Source organism: Carcharhinus amblyrhynchos, chromosome 3 (assembly GCF_965287045.1).
Source record: "Carcharhinus amblyrhynchos chromosome 3, sCarAmb.v2.hapA, whole genome shotgun sequence".
Taxonomy (NCBI): Eukaryota; Metazoa; Chordata; class Chondrichthyes; order Carcharhiniformes; family Carcharhinidae; genus Carcharhinus; species Carcharhinus amblyrhynchos.
In genome coordinates this window covers 60,002,430-60,018,896 of record NC_137326.1, presented here as the reverse complement: position 1 = coordinate 60,018,896, position 16,467 = coordinate 60,002,430, and the positions used below count along the sequence as shown (strand labels likewise).

The following is a 16,467-nucleotide window of genomic DNA, read 5'->3' as shown; positions in this document are numbered from 1 at the left end:
CCACAAATACCAGTAGACAGTCAATGTAAAATCAATTTAGTGAGTTTGACAATATAATGGATATGGTACAGGATTAGCAGCTCCAAAACTGCCACATTGTTAGAAAAATCTAACAGGCTCACTTGCCCTACGAAGAAGGGACCTCCCACACCTACTTGATCTGGCTTATAGTTTGGGTCATAATGCTCTCTGAAGTGAAATATTATACTAAATATGAAAGGAAGCATTTAACTCAGGATTTACCTAAGTATTCTGCCTTGAACAATCAGCATGCTGGTCCCCTGAATGATGTGCATCTTGTTAGGGTCAACGAGGCAAGAGCATAGCAGGAGTGTAGGAGTGAGATATTAAATCTGACAGACTAGAAGACTTGAAACAGTGTGACTGTACAGCTGCAACTCTGCCTAGATGAGGGGAATCGGGCCTGTAAAACCAGCATCACCAATAGGAACACAAGCAGCAACACCTGTTGCTTTCACATCAGCCATTCCATAGGAGAGAAAAAATTGATAAAGATCTAGCATGAAGGCCACAACCCAGGGTCCATAGGCTGAGAATCCTATGAGCACCAGTGTGACAGAAACCCAGAGCTTCACAGCAAGCCAGTGCTGACAGCTCAAACCTTCTGGACAAAAGCTTTCTAGGAGAACAAGGTGGGCACATATTAGCATTGGGCTTCATGGTGGCTATCACTGGAGGGCCATCAATACTTTCTCTGCCTCTTCGTGGAGTTCTTTGCTCTCTTCTGTATGGAGAGATAGCAGAGTGGTGTGAGGAATTGATTGTGTGGAAGGGAATAAATTACAACATTTATGGAGGATTACTGTGAACCACAGAAATGAAATGGTCCAAAAATGAGAGTGTGTGTGGTGATTGACCATTTAAGGGCAACACACCAAAGTAAGGGTCACATGACCTGTTCGACCAATCGGGTTAGATTCCACTGAGTGTGGAATCACCCCATGGTGAGAGAGGCTCCTAGGCAAAGAGACATTTTGGAAACTAGCTAAAGCCAGGAAACTGCTCTACAATTTTTATTAATAAGGTACTGTTGTGCTTATTAATGAAGTCTGTGGAAGTGAATCTACAGTGAGTCAATATTGGCTGTTCAGATAGGGATGGAAGGAGATGCCCCGAGAGAGAAAAAAGAGTGGAGTTGCAAGATGTGTTGATCTGTGGGGTGCTGTGTAGGGGAATGTTGGCAAGGTCAGAGTATGGGAATTGGCATTTGGAAAAACCTAATGCCTTCCTCCTTTCCTATCTTCTTGAGGTTCTTGAACCTCTTGGGGTATTGTCTCATGCTGCTCATTTCCTCAACTACTTTCCATTCGTGCCTGCTTGATTTGAAAAGCTAGCCTCTTCTGCTTATTCTGGGAAACATTAGATTCCACTGTGAAGGGGAGCTGGCAATAGCCTTCCAAAGTTTCCTTTCCATTTGTGTTTCGAGAAGTTTCGGGAATCGGTGTGGAGTTCAGCCATTCTGACCCCTTCTGAGGTTCCCTTCATTAGTAATTCTTCCTTTAACAAATTTTCCATCCTCCTTATCTGGTTGGGAAACCCTGAAAACAGGATGCCACCGATGTCGATGACTGCATTAAAAAGCCAAGGCAAATCCTGCTGACAGTTGTCAGAAGGGAGGTGGGGGTTAGCTGTGTGTGAACTGTTTGTGTGTGTGTGTGAGTTGTCTGGGGGGAGTAGCTGCAAATGTGTGTGCTGTTGGTTAGGGGAGGTGGGGAGTAACTGTGTGTGTGTGTGTGTGTGTGTGTGTGTGTGTGTGTGTGTGTGTGTGTGTGTGTGTGTGTGTGTGTGTGTGTGTGTCTCTGTGGGGTCGGGGGGGAGGGAGGTGGGGGAGTAGCTGCTTGTGTTGTCGGGGGGAGGTGGGGAGTAGCTGTGTATGTGCGTGTGTGTCATCAGAAGGGAGATGGGGAGTAGCTGTGTGTGTTGGGGGGGGGGGGGGGGGGAGGTCGGGAGTAGCTGTGTGTGTGTTTGGGGAGGAGGTCGGGAGTAGCTCTGTGTGTTGTCCGGGGGGAGGTGGGGAGTAGCTGTATCTGTGTCTTGTTGGGGGGGTGGTGAGGAGTAGCTGTGAGTTTGTGTGACTTGTCTTGTGTGACTTTTCAGTTACGAGTGGTGTGCCTCAGGGATCTGTTTTGGGGCCACTGCTGTTTGTAATTTTTATTAATGACCTGGATGAGGGTATAGTTGGGTGGATTAGTAAATTTGCTGATGACACCAAAGTCGGAGGTGTGGTAGATATGGTGAGGAAGGGTGTCGTAGTTTGCAGGGTGACTTAGACAGGTTGCAGAGCTGGGCCGAGAAGTGGCGGATGGAGTTTAATGCAGAGAAGTGTGAGGTAATTCACTTTGGTAGGAATAACAGATGTGTCGAGTATAGGGCTAATGGGAGGACTCTGAATAGTGTGGATGAACAGAGGGATCTAGGTGTATGTGTACATAGATCCCGGAAAGTAGGGAATCAAGTAGATAAGGTTGTTAAGAAGGCATACGGTGTCTTGGCGTTTATTGGTAGGGGGATTGAATTTAGGAGTCGCAGCGTCATGATGCAACTGTACACAACTCTGGTGCGTCCGCACTTGGAGTACTGTGTGCAGTTCTGGTCCCCACATTATAGGAAGGATGTGGAGGCTTTGGAGAGGGTGCAGAGGAGGTTTACCAGGATGTTGCCTGGTATGGAGGGGAGGTCCTATGAGGAGAGACTGAGGGATTTGGGGTTATTTTCGCTAGAAAGAAGGCGGCTAAGAGGGGATCTTATTGAAACATATAAGATGATTAGAGGTTTAGATAGGGTGGATAGTGATAGCCTTTTTCCTCGGATGGAGAAAGCTAGTACGAGGGGGGGTAGTTATAGGACGGATGTCAGGGGTAAGTTCTTTACCCAGAGGGTGGTGAGGGATTGGAATGCCCTGCCTGCTGCAGTTGTAAATGTGCCTAGTTTGGGGGCGTTTAAGAGATCCGTGGATAGGTTTATGGATGAAAAGGGATTGGTTTAGGTTAGAGGGTCATTGTTTTTTAACTGGTCGGCGCAACATCGTGGGCCGAAGGGCCTGTTCTGCACTGTAATGTTCTATGTTCTATGTCTGGGGGCATGTGGGAGATAATTGGTTGTGTGTGTGTGTGTGACTTGTCTGGGGGTGTGTGGGGGGTAATTGGGTGTATGTGGCTTGTCTGGGGGCATGTGGGGTGTGTGTATGGGAGCATGTGGGGGTAATTGGGGGTGTGGTTTGTGTCTGGGGGGGTTAATTGGGGGTGTATGGTTTGTCTGGGGGCATGTGGGGGGGCGTAATTGGGGTGGGTGGGTGTGTGTGTGTGTGTGTGTGTGTGTGTGTGTGTGTGTGTGTGTGTGTGTGTGTGTGTGTGGCTTGTCAGGGGGGCCAGGGTGGAGCAAAGTTCTCTAACTTATCCATCTCTCTCCCCTTCCCCCAACCACCCCCTTCCCCCAACCACCCCCTTCCCCCAACCACCCCCTTCCCCCAACCACCCCCTTCCCCCAACCACCCCCTTCCCCCAACCACCCCCTTCCCCCAACCACCCCCTTCCCCCAACCACCCCCTTCCCCCAACCACCCCCTTCCCCCAACCACCCCCTTCCCCCAACCACCCCCTTCCCCCAACCACCCCCTTCCCCCAACCACCCCCTTCCCCCAACCACCCCCTTCCCCCAACCACCCCCTTCCCCCAACCACCCCCTTCCCCCAACCACCCCCTTCCCCCAACCACCCCCTTCCAGATTTACAATGTGTATGCAGTGCAACCAGTCGGTCCTTTTGGTTGCTGCTGGAGCTGAGGAGGAGGTGGAGGAGCACGAATTGCCGACACATCAGACCCAGTCCATATCATTGGGAGGGCGGGGGGTTCAGTTTGTCCTTCAAACTTGGCACCTCCGGGCACGGGGGCAACCACTGCTATGAAAGTGATGGCGATCCTAAACTTTTCTGCTACCAGCTCTATGCTACCATGCACAAGTGTGTGAGAGAGATCACAGATGCCCTATATGCCAGGGCAGCCCATTTTATCAAACTGGAGTTGACTAGGCCCACCAGGAAGCCTGGGCTGCAGAATTCATGTGCAAAGAGGGGATGCCAAATGTGTAGGATCCTAAGTCTGCACCCACATCACCTTGAGGGCCCTGGAGAAGAATTCTGCATGCTCCCTGAACAGAAAGGGGTTCCATTCCAGCAATGTGCAGTTGGTCCGCTTCTCATCCTCTGTGCCAGACATGCTAGAAGTGTGCATGACAGTTTCATTTTGAGGAGCTCTGATATTCAAGGATTTTTGAGGAGCCACCCAGGGTGCAGTGATGGCTCAAGAGAGAAATGGGGTACTCGCTTTGATCTTGACTCATGACGCCTGTGCGGAAGCCTGAAACCAAGTCAGAGATCCGATACAATGAGGCCACACTTCCACCCAGTCAATTGGAGCAGTGCATAGGTCTCCTTAAAATGCGATTCAGGTGACTGGACTGCTCTGATGGGTCCCTGCATTATGGTGGTCTGCTCTGCCTGCACAAAATGGCACAACAGCAAGGAAACCTCCTGGACGAGGAGGAGGTGGAGGCGACCAGCTGATCATTGCTAGGGAGGAGGCATGTAGGAGGATCTTGAGGAGGAGGATGAAGGTGACGATGATTACCAATGCCACCCAGGTGCTGGAAGGCTGGTGGCTGTGAGGGTCTGGCAGGCAAGGGCCACCAGGGAGGCCCTAATCAACGCACTGTTCGGCAGCTAGGGGGCCTTGTGTTGCCACATATTGGTTTCTACCCCAGCCTTCCCTTTCATGTGCATCCCTACAATCTCCTGCATCGTTGTAACACCATGTTGTGGGTGTGGGGATAGGTAAACAAGGATGCACAGATACCACATCGTCATCTTGCTGAGCTGGAGCTTGCGGCGCCACATAGTGCCTATCAGCTCACTGAAGGACATGCATGTGCCAGGGCCTTCCACTCAGGAGATTGCAGCTGTGGCTACACCTTATAACTCCCCGCTTCCTGACAATAGGGCCTCTTGAGAGGTAGCAGTGTGAACAGGGTGGCTTGGATATGTCCGTGGCTACCTTGAAGCTGGTCGGGCCCTTAGGATTCAGGCCCTCCAGGGGTCAATCGCCAAGAGCATCACAGGTCACAGTAGGCAGCTGGCCGCCTCCAGCTCCAATATACATCATGGGGATACACTGAAATGTAATGCTAGGCCACGTAGAGTTAAGAAGTTGTAGTGTCACCATGATGGCATGGATGAAAGAGTGCAGTCAGAAAGAGGAATTGGACACTACTAAGTTTCATGTGCAATATATGATCACTGAGTTTGATGGCACATTTATTGCCTATAAGATATTATCACAACCCACAGTTATGATTAAATTGTCTCTTATTGGCCTCCAATAGGATAAGTATCTGGGCAGCATGTCGCTTACTTGAGGTATGTCATATGATTGGATTTACGGATGCTCACTTCCTCCAACCTGGCTGTCACCCATGGACCTTGTCCATCACCTTCCCCACCAGATCAAGGGCTCCCTGCTCAAAGGGAGTGAGGATATGCAGGTTGGGGCCCTACTTGTTTTCTTCAGCTCCCTGCTATTATGGGCCATCTTCTCCTGTGGGAACAGAAGGGGGGATTGAAAACCTGATGGCTGGAAGGGCACAGAGTGTAGGAGGTGGGGCAGTTGGGTGGTGTACACAGGATCCTGCCTTGGCAGGCAGGGTTTGTGATAAGGGGTGCCAGAGGGTTTGGAGACACATGCTACTAGTCCGGGTGCTGGAAAGCTATGGGTTGTCAGGGTAATTCAACATTGCAGGCATGACAGATGGGACTGACGGCAGGATGGATGGACACCCTTGCTGCCAAAATGCGATAATTTAGTTCTTTTCAGCACTGGTAGCCAGTCCACCATGCCAATGCAGTAGCATATACTGCTGTCGCTGTCACCGCCACCGCCACCACCACCTGCTGGGCTTTGTTGGCAGCACAACCCCTGGCTTGTCACCCATCCAGGGGGGAAAAAAATGTCCCTTCTATCTTCCACAGTGTCTAGCCTCCATTGACGTTATTGAACAGGCTGGTGAAAGCACCTTCAACCAAGCAGAGCTCCTCAATATGAGGATATAGAAACTTCAAAAGTGTGACTATGATTGTTTTATATTCAGCAACGATATCATAACTGAGAACGACAGAAATCTGAATCTTGGAGCTGCTCGTTTAGGTCCCATCTTTCTGGCATGATTGCCTGTGTGTCCAGCGTTAGCGTTTATATACAGCTCTCTGTTAATGGCGTACAACTGCAGGCATTTTGGGTGGGTCACGTGCCTGGAGAGTGCATAGTGGCAAGAATCAAATTGAGACTGTTTTATTGCACTAAGTGCCATAAAATTGTGACTTGCGGCTCACTGAAAAAAACAGCGCCATTCACTCACATTTCCTTGCTCATTCAGCACTTATTTTTTTTGTAAAATCACACCCTTAATTTCATTATCATGTACATGTGTGCTTTTCCTGTCACAATTTGATTTTGTTCCTGATGTGTCATCAAGGTTCATACTGTACTAGAAAGTTGAATTCTGATTCTGCAACCATCAGAAATTTGGTGATACCTGGGAATAAAAATTTAACTTGTCTTATTACCTTCCCGTCGTGACTGCTTGTTTATAAAATTTTACATCTGTGGGGCTGTGTAGTGCAATTCATTGTCCTTTTTGTTTCTTACACAATGTTCAAATCAAGCCTCAACTGACAATACGAAACTTGATGAGCAAGAAGGTGGAAGGTTATAGCGGGGAGGTGGAAATGTGAAATTGAGGTTACAATCAGATCAGCCATGATCTTATTGAATGACAGAGCTGGTTTGAGGGTTCCTACTGCTAATTTGTATATTAGTAAACAATTCTTTCTAATTATAAAGGTCCCATTTCAAATGTGTCTCAACACAAATATGACCATATAAAGATATACGTAATTCATAGCATTGGCACTCTTCAAGAATATCATAAGTATGTTAGTATGGGTAATGATAAAATTCACACCAATGTGGAAAAAATTTTTTTTGAGTTTTGAGGCATACTGCCATAGCAGAATAGGGAAACAGCTGCTGTATGTTAGTACGCTTTCACTGACATGGGAAGTACTTGGTGATCCTTGGATTTTAATGAATATAAAAATGCACAAATTGAATTCTTCTCCTCCCTCCTTTACTGTACTGAATATGGTAGAAAATTAGTTGGCTTGTGGTCAGGAGATGCAATGTCACGTGTGAGGAATGAAGTTAAGTAGATAAACTGTTGTTTAATTGCCTTTTATCTTTTTTGTTTTGCAGAAACATAAGGTAGATTTATTTTACAAACTGCGCCATGTAATGAATGAGCTGATTGATTTGCGGAGACAGCTTCTATCTGGTCACCTGACCCAAGATCAGATTCGTGATGTCAAACGTCACATCACAGTCCGCCTTGACTGGGGCAATGAGTAAGTTAATCTAGGGTATTGGTTTACCTTTAATGTTTTATGCAATACTGACTTTATATTATTGTCCCTCTTCTTTTGTGTCCAGCTGCTCAAATTGTATGGGGTATAAATGAGCTAAGCTATCCTTTACTTTCATCTCAGCTATAATACAATAATTAAATATTTAAATACTAGCAAGCTGTGAATCTGCTTGAGATGCATGCGTAATTTATCTGAGCTTCCAATATAGTTTTAATATTGGGATTCAAACAATAACTAATTTTCTATGTCTGCATTTTTTGACCCATTTTAGATTTTTATCTGGTAGTTTACATGACACAAAACTAACTACCATGAGCAATTCTTTTGTAAGAATTAGTAGAGAATTAGCTGTCATGGTTGGCGTGGATTTGATGGTTTTACCTTTACTCTTGGCACAAATACTTTTTGGGAGGAAGAGAGCAAGCCAGAGGATCTCCAAGATACCATAATTGTGACCATCTTCAAAAAGAAAAGTGACAAGACTGAGTGTGGTAACTTAAAGCGGGATACTTCTGCTGTCCACCACAGGGAAGGTCAATATAAGAGGCTTTCTCAATCGCTTTCTCCCTTAGCTGAAGACTCCTAGTCACAATGCAGATTCCATCAATCAAGATGCACTATGAACATGATCTTCATAACAAGACACATCCAATAAAAGGGCAGAGAGCAGTAACAATCTCTATTCATGGCCTTTTTTGACTTCACAATGGTCTTTAACAATCAACCATGGGGGATTGTGCAGGGTCCTCCTCAAATTTGGCTGCCCACTGAAATTTGTCACCATCCTCCACTTGCTGCACAATGACATGCAAGTCATGATCCTTACCATTGGATTTGCAATAGACCCAATACAAATGCAAACTGGGCTCAAGCATAGCTTTGGCATCACACTGGCACTCTTTTCCATCTCCCTCACCGCAGCATTCCACCCATCTCCATGAAGCTACCCGCCAGATTCAAGTTACCATACAAGATGAGCAGGAAACTGTTCAACCTATGACACCTCTGTTTCAGAATCAAAATCACCCAGCATCTATCATTAAACTGTAATACGCTGATGATGCTTGCGTCTGCAGACAGATAAGCCGAGTTCCAAATGGAGTCATCTGAAAGAATGGGCCTCAGGCTAAACATTTGGAAGACAAAGGCTCTCTACCAGCCTGCTTCTGCTGCACAAATTTGCCTCCCAACAATCAAAATTCACGGTGAACCATTGATTGTTTTTCATACCTTGGGAGCCTCCTCTCAGTGAGGGCAAACAATGATGACTAAACTCAACATCACCTCCAATGTGCTGCCAGTATAGTCTTCGAATGTCTGAGGAATAGATGACAAAGACAATTCTACCTGCCCTCCTGTATGTATCAGAGACATGGACAACATGCAGCAGACAACTTAAATCCCTGGAGAAATTGCACCAGCGATGCTTCTGCAAAATCCTGCAATACAATGGCAAAACAGATGCTCCAATATCAGTGTCCTTTCTCAGGCCAACATCCCCATTAGTGAGGCATTAATTGTGGTTAATCAACTACATTGGGTGGACCTTATTGTCTGCACGCTTGACGCAAGAATCATAAAATAGGCCTTATACTCCAAGCCACCCTCAAAGCCTCCCTGAAATAATGCAATATCCTCAATGAATTGTGGGAATCTGTTGCTCAAGATTGACAAAACTGGCGAAGTAGCATCTCTGAAGGTGTCAATCTTTTGAACATCTTTGACAGCACAGGCGAAGGCCAAATGTAAACAGTGGAATGAACATACCAAAATCTGAGCATCCCACCCACTCAACCCTGCCTCCCCATGAGTGGCAAATTTCAACTGCTCCTCAGGTTCAACTTGGTGCAGCATGGTGACACAATGGTTAGCACTGCTGACTCACAGCACCAGGGACCTGGGTTTGATTCCTGGCTTGGGTCGCTGTCCGTGTGGAGTTTGCACATTCTCCATGTCTCTGTGTGGGTTTTATCTGGGTGCTTTGGTTTCCTCTCAGGGTTAGGTTGATTGGCTATGGTAAATTGCCCCTTAGTGTCAGGGGGACTAACAGGGTAAATATGTAGGGCTACCTGGATAGGGATCGGTGGGATTGTGGTCGGTACAAACTTGATGGCCAAATGGCCTCTTTCTGCACTGTATGGATTCTATTCTATGGAACTTGTGGAGCAAATGACCACATCCTTCCTGGGTTCATAGAAAAATAGAATTCCTATAGTGCAGAAGGAGGCCATTTGGCTCATCAAATCTGCACTGACTCTCCCAAAAAAGCATCTAATTCAGGCTCACTCCCCCACCCAATCTCCATAATCCTGCACATTTACCATGGCTAATCCACCTCAACTACACGTCTTTAGACACTAAGGGGAAATTTAGCCCGGCCAACCAAACTGCACATCTTTGGACTGTGGAAGGAAACCACAGCATCAAGAGAAAACCCATGCAGATACAGGAAGAATATGCAAACTCTACACAGTTACCCAAGGCTGGAATCAAACCCAGGTCCCTGGTGCTGTGAAGCAGCAGTGCTAGCCACTGCGCCACCATGCCACAGTCACCAGGTCATTGTTGTAGTCAACCAGCAGATGTGCCGTTGAGATCAAAGATCCATTTTTAGAGCATGGAGTGTGTTCCAGAATGGACTATGGAGTATGTAAGTTTTTTTTGTGGTTCCATGTCAATGTGATACTTCATTATCTATCAGCCAGTGGTTTTAGAAGAGGAAGATGTTTTCCCTGTAGCCATTATGAGATTCAGTGTATGCTAGCACAGAAAGCCACTTGAGCGGCGTTGGTCCCACTGTTCCAGAAATAATTCTCATGACTTCCTGCAGGTGAATAACTTCCAGGTTTATGTGGCTGTTCCTGAGCCAAGTTGAGCAGCAGTACTGTGCTGTTAGGTCAACAAGGGCAAGAGAAGCAGTGCATATTGTGTTGACTCTGCTGCCCCATATAGAACCTGCCAATTTTCTTCTGAGATTCACTCTCATTTTGACCTTCAGCCACTTTTATCCTTGTTGGACAGTTTAATGGTTGTGATTGCTGATTTAGCTTTCTATATTACATTATATTTTAATATCTGAATTCACTGCCTGGTGGGATTTGACCTTGTATCGCTTTATTAGTACAGGTTTCTGCAATGCTATTTCAATGCCATAACTACTATTTACTGATGATATGTGAAATGAAGTGTGCTACTGAAAGTGACTGAGTCTGCTATGCAAGCTTAACTATGAATTATTTTCCCCTATATTTCCTGAAGAATATGATGCTATTTCAGATTGTTTTTAAATTTGATTTAGATTGTGAACACCTGCTTTGTTACCTTGCAGAGGTATAAATGATATTGATCCCTGCTAAGAGAAACAAGATATGTACTTTAAATTCTTTCACAGGGTGTGGGCATCAATGCCTAGACCAACATTTATTGCCCATACCTAATTTCCCTTGGAGCTGTTGGTGTGCCTCCATAGAACCATAGAATCCTTAGAATGCAGAAGGTTGTCATTCGGCCCATCAAGTCTGCACCAATTCGGCATCTTAGCCAGGCTGTCTGCTCCACCCTATCCACGTAACCCCACATATCTACCATGGTTAATCCATCTAATCTACACATCTTGGGATGAAGTAGCACTTCAGAAAATAAAGATAAAAATAATTCATCTTGGGATACTTGGGCAGTTTAGCATAGCCAATCCACCTAACCTGCACAACTTTGGACTGCAGAAGGAAAATGGAGCACCTGGATGCAACCTGTGTGAATACAGGGAGAATGTGCAAACACCATACAGTCACTCAAGGCCAGAATTGAACACGGGTCCCTGGCACTGTGAGGCAGCAGTGCTCACCACTGCACCATTGTGCTGTTTCTCCTTGAACCTCTGCAGCCCATGTGGTGTTGGTACAGCAATGCTAAGAAAGGAGTTCCAGAATTTTGACACATTGACAGTGAAGGAAGAGCAATAGAGTCCCAAGTCAGGAAGGTGTGTTGTTTGGAAGGGAACTTGCAGATGGTAATGTTTCCATACATCTGTTGCCTAGCATTTCTGATGATAGAGATTCAGTGTTTGGGCAATATTGTCAAAGAAACATTGATGAATTGCTGCAGTGCATCTTTAGATGGTGCACGCTGTTGCCACTGTACATTGGTGGAGTGAATGTTTAAGTTGGTGGATGAGGTGTCAGTCATGCAGGCTGCTTTGTCTTGGATGATGTCAAGCTTCTTGAGTATATTTAGAGCTGCACTCATCCAGGCAAGTGGAAAGTATTCTGCTGCATTCCTGACTTGTGCTTTATAGATTGTCGACAGGGTGTCAATTGCTACAGAATTTCCAACCTCTGACCTGTTTTTTAGCCAGAGTACTTTTATGGCTGGTCCAGTTCAATTTCCTGTCAATTGTAACCCTTAGGCTGTTGGTGTGCCATGAACACTTTGGCTTGAAAGCTAAAATAAAGCAGAAAATGGCAGAAATACACAGCTGAGCTCTTTTCATTTCTTTCAAATGGGACGCTTCATTTGATTTTTTTCATCACTGAAACCCACAAACAATTCCGACATTTTCCATTTTATTTTATGCTTTGGCCGTTACTGATATTCCTACGTTCACACCTGAGCAAATGTTTTACTTACAAATTCAGACATACAAATGCCTGAAGCCTGTTACCAAGGCACCATGGCTTTTTGGCCTTTGATACAATGCTTCATTCTGTGTACTGGCACCATATGCACCTGCATTTTTTTTTTGTGCCTAGCAAGTTTTTAAAAAAAACCTTTTAACAGAACCATGCAAATTTATAAACAATTACGCTACCCAATTTTGTAACAAGGGTGAGTGGTAAACCTGATCTAGAATCTTTCCCCTAAGTGATATTCAGATCCCCCCACACCCAGCACCATGCATGCTTCCAGCCCCTGACTGCCGAACACCTCCCTCAACACCAAGAGTATCCCTCTTGAGGGTTATCCCTTGACACCCTTCTGGACTCCTGCCATCAGGCTTTACATGTAGCTCCTTCTGTCCTCAAGGAGAAGAACGCCCATAATCACCAGGAGAGGGGGAAGACAAGAGGATGCTGTGTCTGATACCCAGATCCTCATCCCGTTTAAAGAGTGGGCATTGGAGCTTGCGGAAGAGAAGGAAATCCACACTATTAGCTCCAGCCAGGTCAGGCTGGAGCATAGAAGTGAGCACTGGCCAATCCTCCACTGGTTGGAAATAACTGAAACAAGTTGCATGCAACCCAGTTTCTGTCCCTCCCTTGCACATAATCTTGTGTCGTGTGTTGCACAGAAAAGGACATGCTGGGTTCATCTGGCATTGCAGAAGCCCCCTCACTGCTCCCACCCATCTTCCCTATGTCAGCTCAAAAGAATCCTTAGAGGAAGGTGATGGCACATCCAAGGCCAGTACCCCCCAGTTTTGCGTCAGCTTCCACCTCGCAGTTCACCATCCCAGAGACACTCATTGGCAGGTCATCACTGGTGCACATGACATCTGCTGATGTACATCGGGTGGAAGGAGGAATGTTTGAGGCCTCTGGCACATGGGGTCTTGCTGGAGTCATGAAGTCTGCTGGCCCCAGGCTACATGCTGGAAATCTGCAATCACTTCTCCTTCAGCAGCTGCGGAGATGCAGTAGCTGGGCCAGGGAATATAGAAGGGACTGACTGCAATACTGGACCGACTGAGAGGCTATTGGGAGGAGTCCCAAAGCTTTTAGGTGGACAGAGCATGGCCTAGTCTCAGAAGGCACTTGCAGTTGCCATTGACAGATGGCCCTTGACTCATAGGGTCATCGCTGAAGGCTTGCCACCAAGGCAAGAACACAGGTGGTCCCCCAGGACTGGCTGGGCTAGGTGACACTGGAGCTCACTACAGAAGCACTGCTGTCCCATAGAGTGAACTAGGGGCCCACGGGAACCCTGAGGGAAGAAGAGACTGTGGCAGTGGCTACACCTTCTGACTCCCCCTTTCCTGAAACTGGGGCAGAGGATGAACAAGGTGGCATGGATACAACCGTGAAACCTGGAAGCTGGGCAGGGCCCTCAAGTTCCAGGCCCTCGATGATCAGCAAGGGCATCACAATCCACAGGGTGCAGTAGGCAGCTCGCCACCTCCACCTCAAATGTACATCCTGGAGAGACACTGAGATGCAGTGGAGGCCACATAAAGTTAAACAAAGAACAACACAGCATGGAAAACAGGCCCTTCGGCCCAGCGAGCCCGCACTGCCATTTTAACTTTGTGAGTGCCCTCCTCTACCTATGATCTTTGTCTACGCCTAATGGGGAAGATTGAGGGAAGACTAATTTAGGGACAATTTGTTACACCAATCAGCCTAAGAGCACGTTTTTGGGGTGCAGGAGGAAACCGGAGCACCCGGAGAAAACTCATGCAATCACGGGGTGAATGTGCAAACTCCCACAGATACTTGCCCAAATCCATGTATCTGCACAGCAAACAGTGATAGTCACTGAGCTGTCATGTTGCCCGTCAGATGGTCCAGTTTAAGCGTACACTAATGACATGAAGCACTAGGCAACTCAAAGCAACATCCAAGAGCAGCCCTCGCACGACCCACCGCGTGTATGTCCCTTGTTGGACAACAAGGCGGATCGAATCACCTGTGAAGTAAAAGAAAAGACATCAATAAACATGCACAACTTCGACAGACATTTGTGGAGTCCCCAGAAGTTCAGAAGTAAGACAAGTAAGCCATGAAATATGTTGGAAGGTCCGTAGGAATCAATTGATTCCCAGGGACGTCCCAAGGCTCTTGAACTTTATTTAGAACAGTCTCCTGAATCCCTGCATCTCTAGTCCGCACATGTGCCTATCTAAGTAAGCCTTAAACAACTCTAGAATGCCTGCCTCCACCACCCTACTTGGCAGTGCATTCCAGGCCCCCACCACCCTCTGTGAAAAACCTCCCTCTAACATCCGAATTATACCTCGCCCCCCTCACCCTAAGCCCGTGACCCCTTGTAATTTTTGTATGCAACCTAGGAAAAAGCTTACCTCAGTTCACTATCTATACCCTTCATAATCTTATACACCTCTATTAGGTCTCCCCTCATTCTCTGCCTTTCTAAGGAGAACAGCCCCAATTTGCCCAATCTCTCCTCATAGCTCAGTCCTTCCATACCAGACAGCATCCTGGTAAACCTGCTCTGCACACTCTCCAGGGTCTCCACATCCTTCCGGTAGTAAGGCGACTGGAACTGGACGCAGTACTGCAAATGTGGGCGAACCAACTTTCTATACAACTGCAACATTAGACTCCAGCTCTTATACTACATACCATAGGCCTTCTTTGCCACCTTCTCCACCTGTACTGAACATAAGAAATAGAAGCAGGAGTAGGCCATCTAGCCCCTCGAGCCTGCCCCGCCATTCAATAAGATCATGGCTGATCTGAAGTGGCTCAGTTCCACTTTCCCGCTTTCTCCCCATAACCTTTAATCCCCTTGCCCACCAAAAGCCTACCCGTGTCTTAAATATATTTAGCAAGGTAGCCTCCACCACTTCAACGGGCAGAGAAGTCCAGAGATTCACCACCCTTTGAGTGAAGAAGTTCCTCCTCAACTCCGTTCTAAACTGCCCCCCCTCCCCCCTTTATCTTGAGGCTGTGCCCTCTAGTCCTGCTGTCCTTTCTGAGCAGGAAGAACCTCTCCACGTCTACCCTATCCATCCCCTTTACCATCTTATACGTCTCAATAAGATCCCCCCTCATCCTTCTAAACTCCAACGAGTACAAGCCCAGTCTATTCAGCCTCTCTTCATAATTCAACCCTCTCAACTCCAGTATCTGCCTAGTGAACCTCCTCTGCACTCCCTCCAAGGCCAAAATATCCTTGCGCAAGTGCAGCGACCCAAACTGCACACAGTACTCCAGCTGCGGCCTCACCAGTGCCCTGTACAGTTGCAGCAAGACCTCCCTACTTTTATATTCAATCCCCCTCGCTATGAAGGCCAGCATCCCATTTGCCTTCCTGACCACCTGCTGCACCTGTAGGCTGGGTTTTTGCGACTCATGCACAAGGACCCCCAGGACCCTCTGCACCGTAGCATGCTGCAGCTCTTCGCCCTTTAAATAGTAGTCCCTCCTACTATTATTCCTGCCAAAGTGGATAACCTCACACTTGCCAACATTGTATTCCATCTGCCAGGTCCTCGCCCACTCGCTCAGCCTATCTAGATCCCTCTGCAGATTTTCTACACCCTCCGCACAATTTGCTTTTCCACTTATCTTTGTGTCATCAGCAAATTTTGACACCCTACACTCAGCTCCGTCCTCCAGATCATCTATATAAATGGTAAATAGTTGAGGCCCCAGCACCGATCCCTGGGGCACTCCATTAGTCACCAACCGCCAATCTGAATAGCACCCATTGACACCCACTCTCTGCCTCCTATTTGACAGCCAATCCTCTATCCATGCTAACACCTTACCCCCAACTCCATGCCCCTTAACCTTCTGTAACAGCCTTTTGTGCAGCACCTTATCAAACGCCTTCTGAAAATCGAGAAACACCACATCCACGGGTTCCCCTCCGTCCACCGCACTAGACACGTCGTCACAGAATTCCAATAAATTTCAATACTGCCACCTTCATGGACTTGTGTACTTGCACCCCCCAGGTCCCTCAGCGTTTCTATACTCTTAATAAGCCTACCATTTATCATGCAACTCCCCCCTACATTATTTCTTCCAAAATGCATCACCTCGTATTTATCAGGATTAAATTCCATCTGCCATTTCTCTGCCCAATATACCAGCCTATCTATATCCTGCTGTTTTGCCTGACAATGCTCCTCACTATTAGCAAGTCCAGCCATCTTTGTGTCATCTGCAAACTTGCTGATCACACCACGTACTCCCTTTTCCAAGTCATTTATGTATATTACAAATAGCAAAGGTTCCACTACTGAGCCCTGCAGCACACCACTAATCACAGACCTCCAGCTAGAAAAGGACC

At 46.9% G+C, this 16,467-nt stretch overlaps 1 protein-coding gene across 5 annotated transcripts in view; it reads left to right on the top strand.

Moving 5' to 3' along the window:
• dock3 (dedicator of cytokinesis 3) overlaps nt 1-16,467 on the top strand; it is a 965,674-nt gene that overhangs the window by 335,417 nt on the left and 613,790 nt on the right. For all 5 annotated transcript variants that reach the window (XM_080184500.1, XM_080184509.1, XM_080184492.1 and 2 more), the window contains exon 6: nt 7,322-7,470. In XM_080184500.1, the coding sequence (XP_080040626.1) occupies nt 7,322-7,470 (149 nt within the window). The remainder of the gene's footprint in view (nt 1-7,321; nt 7,471-16,467) is intronic.